Below are 15,951 nucleotides of genomic sequence, written 5' to 3' on the forward strand. Positions count from 1 at the left end.
TTAGATCCAAGTGATAAAATAAATCCTTTTTTTTAAGATACAAAATGCGAACATCAACAATTCCAGCCATGAAAAGACCAGATTGTTGTAAACCTCCATCTAGTTCAAAATCTCCTCCAGGGAAGGAGATGTCCCATCCTTACTAGGCCGATGTGACTCCAGACCCACCGATATTGTTGACTCTCTATTTCTCCCCAGTTCGGCGGCAAATGGAGGTGGGCAGTGAATGTCGAGCGCGTCCGGGAACGAACAAACTAAATCATCTTTAAAGTGCACTTACAGTAGCTCCGTGTCCTTTATCCCTTTTGATAATAAGGATGCTGGAACTGTGCGCCACACTTTAAGTGCGGTCTGAACATAACCTCTCTGCTTGTCAATGTCCTCCCTTCAGAAACAAGCCACAGTGTGCAGCTTGCTTTCCTACTTTGTTAATGTACATCGTTATATTTCGTGACTTGCGTATCTGTATCTTAAGTTGTATTTCTTACCGCCTTCTCTAAATAATTAGCATTAAAGCTGCACGTGGCTCTGTATTTTACTACCAAAATGAAGTGTTTCAGGATGAATGAAATTAATGACGTCTCCACCGAGATGAAGACCAAAGTTAGGCTGTAATGCGCCACTAAAATGAATCTGCAACAATTTACATCCTAAGGTTGAAGAGCACCGCATGAATGCTCCATACGGTGCTCTTCAACTTTATGAACATGCAATAATTTCAGATTAAATAAATTGAAATTATTGCACCTTTTTTTGAATAGAACAAAAACTTAACATTAATTTGCGCCTCATTCCGTGTAGCTGTTAATATTGGGCGGGTGATATTCCGTTCAGGCGCGGTGCCCTTTGCTGCAGACACCAAGATAGTAACTAGCAGTTAACTGATGTGTTTACACTTCGGGTATAAGAGGGATTATAACTTCAGACAATGAGCTCGTCAGCCTACCTAATAAACCGCCCTGGTACCGGGAGAGTTTTACAAATGGTTCTGTTTGTCTCCCCTCTTTCTCTGTGACCTTATCTGCTCTGGTGTTGCCCATGTTTGTCTATATTGAAATAATACGGCTTGATATCGAGCGTAAATGGAGAGCGTTCTGTTATCTCCGAATTGTTCCTTGCAAACCTTGAACGTTACGGTTTAACAGACGCCAGGTTTACAAATCGACTGTCTTCTGGCTAAGCAAATCTTTTTTAAAAAATTGGTGAGAGAATCCGCACTTAAATTAGCACTAGTTCGTTTTGCTACGAGGGCTTTAAACAGTGAGCGGGTTTTGTAGTTCAACATCTTAAAGAGTTGTAAAGTTAGCTTGTCAAAGGATCACATTGTTCCGCGTGGTTTTCAAGTCCCTCTCGGATAAGCCTCTCGATGTAGAAAGACAGCTTCAGTTTTATGATCATTCGAGGGTAGTGCAGTCATTTAGTGCACAGTGCAGACGCGAAGCAATGTGAGGTGAAGAGCAGATCTCCATTATTATCCATCTAATGGGTTTTTATTAGGTTCTATCTCTCTTCATTTTAACAGTGAATATCACCCGCACATATATTAAAACTCCCTTGCAACGCACCCGGCTGATGCCAAGTCAGAGCTAGACATCTTCTATTAACCCCTGGCCACACTGCGTGGGCATTTTCAATTAACTCTAGAGTTTTGTTAATGAATGAAGATCAGACTGCACATGATATCCAATTATTAAGACCGTGTTGAGAAAGTTATAATTTTTAAAAAATCAAACAACTCTTCCCTGTGTTGTGTCCACTGTGTAATATTATCACCTGGAGCATTTGGACATTCCTTTGCAATGATTAATCCTGTAACCACCTTCGCCGTGTTATTTAAGCATTTTTGCTGCTCTAACACTGCGGCGATTTTGCAGGCGGTGTTTTGAAATGCGTGCGTTGCCGGAGAAGAGCGTCGTGTTCTGGTTAATTGGAGAAGGAATATCCCTGAAGTTAGTTTCCGCTCCTTGTGCCATTTGACAATTTGGGAAATGCAGGGTCAACTTTCCTGTTGGGGGAGGGGGGAGAGACAGAAAGACGAGAGACACTACACAGTGCTTCCAGTCATCATATCCCTAGCGTTATTAAACCAGGGAACGTCAACACAAACAGCACGACATGCTTGATAAAATGATACACCTTCCAAAATTTGGATAATATACTTCTCGGCAATTCTGCTGTAAATACACCAGCCCTTGCTTTCCTTTGAAGGGTCTGCCATTGGCTCGCAGCTTTAAGTTCTCCACTGACATCAAGCATTCTTGGGCATTGTCATGTCGGTTTAACTATACTCTATTTCTTCTCCATATTCAGAGGATGGAGCGCATTTTCCTCTTTAAGATTATGCAAATTGTTTAACTTCTATATTTTAAATCGTCGTTAGTATCCCTCTCAATACAAACAGGAGCACTTTCAAATATTAAATAACAAGGGGAGTTTTGGGAACTCGCTTTTGATCATTGCAAGAACTGAAAACGATTTCACAAACTGTAGCCTTATATGATTTGAATGAAGAATGAATTTGCATTTCCAGTTCCCAAGTCACGGTTGCAGGTAAATGTTCTATATCATATTCAATCTCTAATTATTGTCCCCCCCCCCAAGTCCCAGTTAACGAGGTAATTGTGATATAAATGGAGATTAATAATCCCTTTAAACTGACCAATGATTCTGTGATCGGATGCTAACCCCCATCACAGAAAATAAGTATTGATTACCCAAAAAAATCAGGGGAGCTGAGGATATTCTGTTAACTGTGCGAACGGAATAGGTGTTGAATTTACTCGCCTATTACTTATGTATCATATATTAATCTATACCCCCATCAAAATAGTTCAGTTATCCGGTGCATTCTCAAGTGTTGGCATTTTTGTGCAGAATTCTGACTTGAACACAAAAAAAAGACTCTCGCCGCCCCCTCCCCGATTTGTTGGATGTGAATGTGCGAGTTGTTCAAGGGGGAGGTGAAATATCCAGCTCGGAGCTCTATTCATTTGAGAAAGCATCGCAGGCCAGTAACTATTAGGACGAGCTATTCTTTAGACTCCCCATCAAAATTAATCATTGGGACTTAATTTTAAGCGCAGACAAGTTGCTGTTAATTTAGTGCAGCGTGTATGAGATGTAATGAAAAGCGAGGTGCTAGCCATCTCTCCTGGGGCCCATTAATCACTGGGCTGCGACGTTCGGGGTTGATTACAATTTGCAAAAAAATTCATTAAAAGCCATGGCGATTGACAATTTTTATCTCTCCCTGCGATCTGACTCATTAGGCAGCCAAATTAAAGCGCTGATGATGGCGATGGTGACAGCGATCAAATGCCCAGTTGTTTATCTTGTACTCGCTACATCCTGTCGTGTATCGTTTATTTGAGGTCAGGGTCAGCAACAATACAACACTGTCACAGTCGCCACTAACATTTTGGAGGGAGGTGGAGTTGGGGGAGGGGTGTAGAGACGACTTTGTTTTTTTGTGGTAGGAGGGAATTAGATGATATGTAGCCAGGGTAAATTATCTGCCATCAATCGTTTTGACCTTCTGTAAGGGTTGATTTAGTTACAGGGGGCATCAGGAACACCGGCGGATCCTTGCCAAGTGATCGCCAGAGTTTTTTGTGTGTCCTTTATAAGATCGATTTGTAGATAATATTTTATCTCTGAAAAAAAACGTGAAAAGAATCAACTTCCCAAGGGAATATTTATATCGGCCCAGTTCCAACACTTGGTTAACGCGTTCCCCCTCGTTCACCAGCTCTTGTGAACTGAACTCCCTGTAAGGTGCGAACCTTAAACTGCATTGGAAATCAGCATAACGTGGCTTCCTGCACACAACTGGCTCGGACGCAGTTTATTATTGAACTCTCGTTATAATTCCTTCAACCAAATCGCCGGCAGGCTAAACTCTGTGATAATTCGCCCAGGTTATTATGAAATTCCCATTAGTTATACAAAACAGATGAAGTTTTAAATTGAAGGAATTATTATAACTGGCTCTCACTCGCGTTGAGTTTTATTTCAATGCCGTACGAAATGTTCATCTGATAAATCTCTCCGGTTTTAGTTTGGGGATTAAATCGATTGCCCTTCCACACAGATCGGGCCCATTGATATATCCTTTGGTCTTTTAAAAGTATGTTAGTTCTTATCTTATTTACTCTATCTCAGAAAGCGAGACGTTTTCGGGGAAGGAGTTAAAGGTGCCAAGAGAATGGGCTTTGGATTTATTTGTTTCTTAATTATGGATTATGTATTAATCAATATCCTCCCTTCAAAATAGTTCAGATAGCCAGTATGTTCTCAAGTATTGTCAATTATTTGCATCTTTGCAAAGTTTGCACTGTAAAGTTAAATCTTTGTGATTTAAGTTCGTAGTGATCTTGCAGGCAAATAAAAACTTGTTTTTAACAAACTTAAACTGGAGAGGCTCGTTGTTATTGGGCAGCTAATTCACACCCGTATCAGATCGATTTCATCGCCGGCACATTAACAACCCGTGATTCCGGTGAAACTTTCTGATGTCGAGAGATCAGCAAAGTTATCTCTCGCGAGTCGGGGCGTTCACATTTCTTTTAAAGCTTCAAAATTTCAGATTAAATCAGTATCTCACAACAATGCCCAGTTAACCAATCCACCCACCGCACAGCGTCACCGCCCCACAAAATATACCTCGAATGTTTAACCTTTAGTAATGCAAAACTTAGCAGGAACTGCAAGCGGTGACTGCATTCTTTATGGAACCGACGCTCGGTTTTATTCACAAGGCATTTTTTGTATGTTTTTTGGAGAATTCTCATCATTTATAAGAAATATGCTACAATTATTTTCCAAAAAGAAAATGTAAAATAAATTAACACCATTATTTTTATATAGCCATACTCGTCTTTTTTTCCTCCTTTAAAAATGAACCGCAATTTGAAAAGCGAAATACGCCGAAAAAATATATATTAAAAAAAAGATCTATCACAATGACAGTGTCCGCATGAACATAAAAAAAGACATTAAATAGCAATACTTTACGGAATTTACCTTTTGGCATATGATGAAACAATGCAAAGTGGTCAAAACACCAATGAAAGATGGGTTAAATGTGAGTCTTAGTATCACGGTCCCTTTCACTCCAGGAATGTAGAAGTTCGCGATATTCCCAGTGCACACGTTTTGGTCCACAAAACAGTGAAATACCGTATAGAGCTGATGCATTTTCTCAGTTCTTTATATACAAACAAAGTATAATTATTTATTTATAATAAATAGGGGTCTGTCTGTTGTAAGTCTCGGGTTTTCACTCAGGAAGTTAGTTTGTTTCTGTGTGTGTGTGTGTGTGTGTGTGTGTGTGTGTGTGTGTACTCTGTGTGTGTGTGTGTGTGTGTGTGTGTGTGTGTGTGTGTGTGTGTGTGTGTGTGTGTGTGTGTGTGTGTGTGTGTGCTCTGCCCCTAATCTTGCCTCGTTGGAAAGTTTTGTCTCAAGGTCTCGGTTGCTCCAATTGTTGGTGCTGGCTTCTGATCGCAAACCTACTGACGTGCACCGGGATTGGCACCACGATTTTGGGATTCCTGGACGGCTCCCCAGATTTGGAGTTGGCGTTGCCCGCCTTCACCCGTTTCCACTTGGCCCTTCTGTTCTGAAACCAGATTTTGACTTGCACTTCGCTCAGTTTGAGGGCGTGAGCGATCTGGGATCTCTCGGTCAGCGACAGATACTTCTTGCAGTGAAATTCCTTCTCCAGTTCCAGCAGTTGTTCGCTGGTGAAGGCTGTTCTCCTCCTTCGGTTTTTGCCGGTCGCTGTATTCGTTGGGGTGGTGTTGTGGTGGTTATGTTCCTCCAGGCCCGCGCCGGACTCCTCTCCCTTGTGAGCCGCCTGGGATGTGATGTTCTCATCAGAACTGTAATCGAGGTCACTGTCCATGGAAAAACTCTCATCTTTGCTTTTGGGGTCTTCGTCTGCCTTTGAGTCTACTTTTTCTTGTGCTCTGTTAGTCGTGACAGCACCTGGAGAGAGAGCGAGAGGGAGGGAGAAAAATACAACAGAATTTGAAATTTCAAACTAATCAATAATCCATGCGCCTAATTAGATTACAACTAATTATTTAAACTTAATTTTTTCTAAAGTTCAGAACACTCTCTTTTGTTATTCATCACTTTCATTTATCCATTTGCCTTTTTTAAATGAAGAGCTATTTGCGACCACTTTTTAAAAAATGTATTGGAATTAATTAAAGACAAACTGATAAAATGGTTCAAAATAATTGCCTGAATTTTCAGAGTTCGGGTCAATTCAAACGCGCACATCCTAGTTCATATGTTAATAAACACGGCCTTAACCACAGTGAGGCAAGATGCAAGGTTTCCAAAGGCTAGTTATCCCTTATCTCCATTTAATTTTGCAAATACCTCTGAGACAGCGTGTCCGCTCTCTTTCAACTGTAACTTGTGTTAGTGGCGCATAACAATGTATAACTTTTTTTTCAAAGGCCCCTCTGTTTCACTGATGGAACCCAGGACAGGAGAATGCTGTCGGCATGTTTTGTAATGCACCGGATTGAACTTAAAATAAGTGGAACTCTCCGAATGCGCAGAGACTTTTCCATCGCGGCTGTTGTTGTTAATAAATGTCGGCTGTTAACAATTTTGTGCATTTTAACCTGATCATTGCCAGTGACAGTATTTTTTTTGACGCAACGATTATCTTACCTATAACTGCGTGCACGGCTTCAGACACCGGAAAAGACAGAGCCGGGGTGTCTTTGCACAGAAACGCCTTGGTTTCTTCTCCCTCCTGTTGCACCCCGCCCTCAGCCTTGTCTAGAGTCACCAGAGTCTGCATGAACTTCCTGGCCGGCTCCTGGTTGGGCGAAGACGGGAAACTGCGGCTGCCTTCGCCGGTGCCCGGTAACGTGGCCATGAGGGTGGTGACGGCCATCCCCTGGCCGAGGCTAGTGCAGAAACCGTTGGAGAGAGAGCCGGCCAGGTTACTCACTTGGTGGTGGTGGTGAGGGCTTGGCACGGCGTGGAGGTTGTGCTGCAGAGACGGCTGTGGAAGGGTTGGCGGGGGCAGGACAACCGGTCTGTAGGGCATGAACATTGGGTAGCCGGTGTAGACGAAGTGGCCGGGACTGGGCTGAGGACTAGTGCCTATCAGGGAGTCAATGCTGAAGGCGGTGCCGGTTCCCAATGGTCGCTGCATCACAGTCAATGGGCTGAAGTCGGCGCACATACAAGCGAAGGGTGGCCAGATACGGTAAGGCTGGACAAGAAGGACGGGCAAGAGCTGAGCAAGTCCAAGGTGCAAAGGCTCAAGTCAGTTGCCCGATGGTCCGAGGCTCCGATTTCCCCTGGATATCATCGCTCTCCGGGATCCGGGGGCTCCTTCCAGATCCGAGTGTGAAATAGGCTCTGGTTGGGGGGGGGGGGGGTTTCTCAGCCAGGGCTCACATCCATCAAAGCTTCAAATTACGCTCCGCTTTTTCTCATTCACATTTTCCTGAAACTTGCAACCTTCCCTCCGTCACGTGGGGCGGCCGCGCCCTCGTCGATTGGCGGAGCTGGAGGAGAAGGGGCGGGGTCTCTGCGCGGCCCCGCCCACCGCAGCATCCCCAGTGCTGCTGCATTTATTGTGTGACATTCGCCTCATTCCCTCCCCCTTCGGCAAGCAAACCGCCTCCCCCCCACCCCAACACTTTTTTTTTAATGCCTCTGTACCGTTAACGAAAACCGGCGCCTTTAGTCAGAAAATGCAAGCACTTAATTGTACTGTAAACTTTAATTTAATGCTATGCTACAGCAGACCAAATGTCTTTTAAATGCACTGTTAGAGCGCCGAGGAAGACCACTCGTCCCATCTCTCTGTGGCAGCTCTTTGAAACATGTTTCCGCTGAAACCTCCTTTGCCCCATATGCCAGGGGATGCTGCATTGGCAAGTGTACATGCACGATGCTCGCATGTCCCTGATTATCTTCAGCAGATCCATGACTTGTTATTCTTATTGGATCTTGCACTCTTCCCAACAATTGATTGGAGTCATTTCAGAGTGTATCTACGCCAAAACAAAAGTGACGGGGAGATTTATTCACAGTCTCAGAGCAAACTTCTGCACAGTCTTTGTGACAAATGTGTTGGATCCCGACATCCTTTCCATGAAAATGTACACAAGTTCTTGAAGGCATTAAAGGCTGAGGGGGGGGGGGGAGCCGAACAGCATCTCGGGAATTGTAGTTCCATGGCCGGGTAGCGCTTCGGCCTTCAGAGGGCCATGCAACTACAGCTCCCGCCATGCCCCCTGATGGAGGCGCATGCGGCTCACGTAACCTCGCTGGGTGATTGGTTCCAGACGGGGATTGATACATACACATCCCCTTTCTGTTCTCATCTAATTGCTTCAAAAACAACAACACAAATATTTAATTCATTAAATACTTGTGTGGTATAACATATGTCCCAGAGAAACAAGTCGAAAGCATAAAACTCGTTTAAACACACACACACACACACACACACACACACACACACACACACACACACACACACACACACACACACACACACACACACACACAGAGGATTTGCAGCAGGTTTGAGTTAAGTGAACAATAACCATAAATTACTGGGAACTGATGACATCGATCCTTAGGAGTTCAGTCTATGTGTTGAACGGTTTTGAGTCCTTTGGACATGGCCGTACCACCCCATCACCTCCTGGTCCAGGATACGTGAAGGATGGAAATCCGAGTCCTCTGTGTTTGGCTTCAGATAGATACATTTCATTCCGACCCTAAAACGACACAGAGTGGGACACAGGGGCAATCAGCTGCTGGCGCCCGGTTGTGCATTTATCCCAGGTTAACCCCAGTTCTGATGATGGGGAGAGAGCGCCCTGCCTTATTATTGCGGTTATTTACAACCTGCCGGTCGCGATCATTATAGCATTATAGCGGCTCTGTTGGCGGCCGTTTGGGAAAAAAATAAACGTGTTGGGATGATTTTATTTAGGGGAGAGGAAAGCAATTGTCAGTCGGCAGAGCTCGGAGAGAAGAATTGGCCCAGTGTCCGGGAATATCGGGATTACAAAGAGCTTGTTGTGTGTGAAGTACAGGCATCAGACACAGTAATTTGCGAGACGCGGCCCACTGAAGGTCTGAGTTAAACTTTTATTCATTGCGTTTTTAACTGAAAGATAGAAAGGGCTCCATGTGGTTCTAAATCAGCCGCTGGCCAACTTTGAAATCAGTGCCCGGCAATTATGTAAACGAGTTATTCACTAACATGATAGCGTTAAATCGATACGGGCTGCTCTTTTACAATACGAATCTCCCGGGGCTCCCGGAGTAAGTAGATATTTACTCCTGGATTAAAAAGCAAAACAGACAATCCCACAGAAATGGTAAAAAAAACAAATGAAGGCCCGCTCTCATTTAGTTTTACACAATCTAATCCCGATTTAAGAATTGTTAAAAAAATAAACGTGACAGAGAGAAGAATGCGTGTGTTCCGAGTTCTGCCGAGAAGAGAAATGACCGCAGATAGACAGAAGAAATGAGAATATGTGAAAGATGAAAAAGGGCCGTGTTAATAAAACACGGCCTGCTCTTTCGGCCAATGGTAAAAATAAAAATCGAAAAGGTTGGAGAAGAAAAGGAACGGTTAAGAGTGAGGATTAAAAAAGATATGGATAGAAGTTCGCTGAGTTTGGAAAAGACAAGATTGGCATGGGAGGGATTTGGCTGAGAATGCGGGCAGGGAGGAAGATTATGAAAGACAGAGAACGGTCGGACTATCAAGGACAGGGAGGGAGGGAAGGCAGGCTCTGATGTAAGAGAGCAAGTTAATTTTACCCCCCCCCCCCACCCCCCACCCCCGGCCCCGGCACACTGACACCCTTCAGACTCTGATGTACTTGGGAGAAAGTCGTCAATGAGTTCAGGCTATCAAAACCCTTTCAGCGTGAAATTCGATTTGATTACATTCCTTCAAATGCCGGACAAAATTAGCACGTTTCAAAAATTCCATCTGTTCCGTCACTTGTTTTATTGATTTCGGTCCTGCACTTTAAGAAATTTCACAGAGCCAGGAACCCATTGAACTATGATTAACAAAGTAAACATTGCGGCCAACTGAAGCCCGGGCTGAAATACCAAAAGTCAAAATGTAGGAAAAGTACATCAGGAAAATTGCAGAAGGAGGATTATCTCAAAACAAAATACAGTGCGTTTATAGCCAGGAAGGGCGATCGGATAATGAATCGGAGTCTCAAGATGAACACAAACTAAATGTCTCTCACTCCTCTCTCTTGGGAGAGCTCGCTCTCTCCCGGCCGGTGATCCAGCGGGTGTGATCGAGGCACCAGGCCACTAATGATAGGGGTGGAGTCTCTCGGTAATTCAGATCACGGAGTGATCAGGCAGAATGGGAGAACGAGTCTGTCAAAGTGTGGGATTCAGGGGTTTGACAGTATACTTATGGCGTCTCATTATTTTGTCACTAACCATTCTAACAATTGCTAGCTTGAAAAAAACCGCAAACTCAGCTTCTTTTTTCCTCGCTGCCATCCCACCCCCGATTCGGACAACGCCCTCTCCCCAACTCTGGGAATTGTTTCATCTACAATCAGGCCTTTCATTTATTCAGTCCCTTTGGAGGAAAGTTTCGAGTCTTTCTTCGTTGGGGCGCATCAGCCAGAACTCCAGCGCGGACCCAGTGTAGACCTCTGCAGCTTGTTCTTATTTTCAGTAATTTATCCGAATATCTCTTCTGAACAGTGAGAAGGAATTGGCAACCGTGTATTTTCAATCACATATACCCAGAAGTCACAGACTTTTTTCCCCCCCCCCCAACTCGGAAGGCCAATCGGGCCATCGGGCCTGTGCCGGCTCTTTGAAACTATCCCTTCCTCCTCGCCCAGCAGAACTTTCCTCTCCCACTATGTACCCGAATTGCCCTTCTGCAAGTTATTAATGAATCAGAGAGTAGAAGCCCTTAATCTGACGCCTCTTGCCAGTGACGTTGTCTGATCCAATGAATACAGTCGAATCTCTCCTCCAAAATGTATCGTGTTCACCAGAAGTAAACGAACCGACTGTCGGCGAAAGTTGTTGACGGCCGTCAGCGAATCCATGGAAAGACGGAGTGTGGTGGATGGGTAATTAGGCGCCTTTAATGATTGATACAAACGGACAATTGTAGTTTGGGAGATGGAGTGCTTGTAACACTATATAGGGAAGAGGAGGGGGTTTGGGGCCAGGCGGATGATGTCTCAAAGGCGAGAACGACTGGGGAAAAAAATCAAAACAAGAGATGAGCCCGAAGGGAGGGTGAGCCCCGGCGAGATCAGATATCGAGCCGTTCTCTGCTCTAAAGGACGCCTTGAATCTGCCACTTGTCCTTATTTCAGGGCGAGGGATGCGATGTTCCAATCTCCCTCCGTGACCTCTGAAGGACATCCCAAACTCGTCTTATTATTAAGATTGTGGCTTTAAGGTTCTTTTTATGAAATAAAATTATTAAGGAGACTTCGGTGCGTTCCTTGGAGATTTCATTGCGAACTGACCCATTCGCCTGTTTCAGGTCAATTAGAAAACTCAACAGTCGAACTAATTAGCGATCTCTGCCGATTGGGAGGAAGAAGTCATTAAATCGATTATTGCAAATCAAGCAGACTCAGATTTAAGGGAGAAATTGGCGCGATTACATAACCAACAAACCATAAAATAAGGGGTGGGGGAGCGAGAAGAGATGGAAAGAGAAGTAAATTGTTTCCGTGCGTTTTACCCTCTATTTAGAACAATCGTCCAACTTTGAGCGTCAGCGAGTTGACAAACGCAGCCGCGGTAAAAGTTGTGGATTATCACAGAGTGGGACAGGTCAGTTTATCTCACAGTTGGCCGGCAGCCTGGCGTTTCATGTGTCCATTGAAACCTTTAATCTGGTGTTGAAATTGTGGGTTGCCTTTATCTAATTTCTACAGTTCATTGTTTTCGAAGATCAGAGCAATGCTAATCCTACAAATAGCTGTAAAAGGGACAATTGCCAGGTGAAATCTTGGGGAATGCCGAGGATCCGGAGACGATGGGGTATCAGGATCCACCCTCAAAAAAAACATTTATAATGCAATGAAGAAAATGGTGCGTCGCACACTTGTTGAAACAATTTACTTATCTCTTTTCCAGCAATTCGGCCTCCGGTTCCAGGGGTAATCGGCTTTGGTCCACAATCTGATCTTTTTATAATCAAGTCCGCAATTCAGAGCACCCGAGACCCTTCCCTTAAGTGATTTAATGGCATAGTGACTCTAAGCAAAGACATAAACTGATTGTATTGTATTATCGGTATGCATTTTTAGGAATAAAGTATATTTTTGTCGGCAATATATCCCTCAATCTGTACCGCTGCCGCAAAACAACAAATTTCACGTCATATGTCAGTGATAATAAATCTGATTCTGATTTTGAAATAATAAATAAAATGTCCTTAATAACACTTATCGATGTTTGAAGGGTGTCGACTATTGTAAAATGATTCTCCCTCAATGATATCGAGTGGCATTACATTGGATCAAAGTACAGAGACTTCTTAACAGAAGGACAAGATGTTACTTTTAGATTTATTCCTGTTTAAATCACAACTCCGATACTTTACCGGTGCTTAAGTGAGTGCTGTGCCTGTGTGTATCTGGGGACAGATGTTGCGAACAGATGTGCTGTCTGCATACACCAAGTTTGCAGATGTTTTCTTCCGAGTGAGGAGCGTTTTCCACTTTAATACATGATATGGGTGCACCCATCCATTTAAAAGTCTTTAGTAATACATGGCAATAAGCGATAAAGTTGTCCACACTAGCATTATAAAGAAAAAAGATCTATTAGGTTTAAAAATAATACTTGTAAAAAAAAATCCTAAAGCTATTAGAGTGGTCATTAAAATGTAACAAAGTTGCCCAGGACAGTGCCGCTGCTGTGAATTCAACACACTTAAACATCTGCAAAACATCTGCAAGAACCAGGTTGAGCTTTGATCAAACAAATTCCAAAGCCGACCCCCTGTAATCAGCGAATTGCAAAACAATTACGTTTGTTATAGTCTAAAAGGATCCCGCGAAAACATGTCCTGCATTCAACTTTAAAGAGGGGGGAATGAAACGAGGAATAAAATCCACGCCAATCAATCAAACATCCCATAAAATACAAGCAGTTTGAAAACATTAGTACTTCCACTAATTGTCCATTTTGCCACAGAGCAGAAGAACTTCTCCCAGCTCGCTGAAATCCTGCAATTGATGGGCGATGTTAAATGATGCGCGCTATTCAGCAAATGTATTTCACTTTCACCGTAAATATTTCCGGCTTAGCTTTTCACATAATTCGATCGAGTGAATTTGGGAGGCGCTAATGTGGTTAAAAACACACGGCGACATTGCTGGAAAAAAGTTACCACGAACCTCAAACGCAAATGCCCCCTCTAAAATTGTTGTCACAAGCTGCAGATCGCTTCTGCTAATTCTCACTTTGAATGGCCTTGGTCGATTCTGGGGAAATGAGTTCCATTTCCACAGGATTAAACTTTTCGGGGCCGGCTAATATCACAGGTCGTTCCCCCCCACCACCCACCCCCCGCCCCACCCCCACCCCACCCCGGCCACCTACCTGTTACTGCTCGGAGAGACTTCTGCTCAGGATTGCAATGGGGGAGTGGGGTGTGTGTGTGTGTGTGTGGGGGGGGGGGGTTGGGGGTGGGGGGGGGGTGAGTTGTACAGAAGTGCACTGCTAACAATCTACCTGCCCACCCTCCTGTGGAAAGGTCCCCACCCTGGTCTCATCTGTCACCCCAGAACCCACGGAAATGGAGTAGAAACAAGTCCCCTTCCACCCCGAGGGATCTACTTAGGGGAAGAATCGTTACTCACATAATCGTCCAGAGACATTAAGCCCCCAACACTGCAGCCTCTTGCAAGTGTCTAATGTCCACCCCCCCCCCCCCCCGATGCATTAGAGCGCGAACCCCAATAGGTGTGGGCATTCCGGTCTCATTAGGACGGCTCCTTCCCTTTACAGAAATTACTTATAATTCTTTAAAAAAAATACCTTTCATCAACGGAAAACGGCGGAGTTTCCCTCTGAGCCCACGCACTAGGGCTGTGCTAATCCCACAACCCCTCCTGGGCGTGGGAGTGTTGGAGAAGGATGCCACAATAGGAAGAAAATGCAACTGGAGGGACAGATTGGAAATAAGAGAGTGGTTTTTATACGGGGCAAGTGGGCGAATGCGGGCGTTACAATGCCCATTCCGCAGAGGTTGTGGCTTTGGCGGGCAGAGGATTGTGTCTGACAGAGTTCTGTCCTTGTGATATTCGGGGTTGAATGTGGGGAGATCAGGAAAGGACTTCACTTTCAGACCAAGGGCAATACATCATGGGCTCCTGGCCTTTGTTTGAGGACCCAAGTGACACATTGTTTAGGAATCAGTACATTGTGCAGGATGGGTTCATTGATTGCTTATTACCTGCTGTCCCGTTCCTGCGGGGAGCGCTGGTCCAAGCTCATAATCATTCCCCTCACCCCTGCCCCCATCTCCCCACTGCCTCCATCTCCAAGCACTGAAGGCCATTGCCCTACTGGTTCCCGATACTGGTTCACCCCCGCCGCCGCCACACTCTAGGTAGTCGATTTATATCACATGCGAATTAATTCAAGTTTTCAGCAGAATATAGTACAAACTCCCAAGTTGAGCATTACCTTTTTAAAAGCTGTGGCACAATCAGGCTGAGACATTTTAAATGCAGTGTTATTCAATTACATTTGACGGATTGAAACACATAGACTCGATATATTACCATGAAATGAGTCATGGGTCATTTAAAAAGTGAATTTAATCGCACAGTCATTAGACAAATAGTATACCAGACACTTTTGAAATTGTAAATCATTACCCCAAACGCATCAATATATGAACTGGAGTCTTAATGATTTATGATAACATTATAAAATGTTCAAGGAGAATATGCTTTTTTCTCATCAAAATTTCTCTCTCAAAATATTTGTAATTTGCTGCATTCTGTGTAATACGAGAATGTTACATTAATGCTAATGCATTTTAAATTGACAAAGTGTTTTGCCTCTTGTTTGATATGTTAAATGTTATTAGAAAGACGAGATTGTGATGACAAAATAGATTTTAAAAAAAATATATAAAACTGTCCGTCGATTCGTATCATTAGCAAGTTCCTGTACCAATTAAACACTTTGTCTTGTTAATGTTTCATGTTTTGAAAGTGTATCTTTTGTTTGGGGGAATGTGCATAAGCTCTTTTACCAGAAGAGTCTGCGTGAAATCGGGGTGGGGGGGGGGGAACATGAAGGGCAAAACGTAAAATTGATGGCAAAGCAAATGCGAAGAGGGGCAAGGAGGATCTCTTGAGCCATGCACTCAGCGAACAGGGGATGTGAATGTCATTTCAAACGTGAGAGGGGAGCCGGTGGCAGTTTGGCAGGGGGTCGGATACTTGCCACGGGTCTTAAAGCAGAATAGATTCTTATTGTCAGGAAGTGTGACCATGGTTTCTCGACTGGCCTCATCCCCTGTGTATCATGCGAGTCAAGTTTACTTGAATTAAACATACCGGGGATCGAAGCAGCAGTTTGGAATTGTAACCGCGGCCTTTTCTGTATCGTGACGTGCTGTCAATAATGTCTGAATTCCACAGAAGGGACATTGCATTGGAAATCTGTGGATGTGACACATCATCCTCTAATTCCTTCAATATCTACATCTAACTGGAACCACTTTCCGTTTTTATCTGTTACCAAGTAGTGCTCGACAGACACTGCCGATGTGGTGCGTAGGTTGCACGTGTAGTGAAATGCTGCCTTGTTCCAAGGGATCCGGACAGGTCATTGCAATGTGACAAGAATGAAAGTACTCTCCAGTTCCTGAAATAAGGTAGCAAATATCCTTTTTAATGTTGTGGA

At 44.0% G+C, this 15,951-nt stretch overlaps 1 protein-coding gene across 1 annotated transcript; it reads right to left on the reverse strand.

The window, feature by feature from the left end:
• Window positions 1-5,458: 5,458 nt before the first annotated feature.
• gbx2 (gastrulation brain homeobox 2) lies at window positions 5,459-7,335 on the reverse strand. Its single transcript, XM_052023809.1, has 2 exons — window positions 6,688-7,335; window positions 5,459-5,985 (listed from the first exon to the last, which is right to left on the reverse strand). The coding sequence occupies exons 1-2, from the start codon at window positions 7,208-7,210 to the stop codon at window positions 5,459-5,461; spliced, it is 1,050 nt and encodes a 349-aa protein (XP_051879769.1). The 5' UTR covers window positions 7,211-7,335.
• Window positions 7,336-15,951: the final 8,616 nt, after the last annotated feature.

The sequence above is a fragment of the Pristis pectinata genome, chromosome 1 (genome assembly GCF_009764475.1).
Source record: "Pristis pectinata isolate sPriPec2 chromosome 1, sPriPec2.1.pri, whole genome shotgun sequence".
NCBI lineage: Eukaryota > Metazoa > Chordata > Chondrichthyes > Rhinopristiformes > Pristidae > Pristis > Pristis pectinata.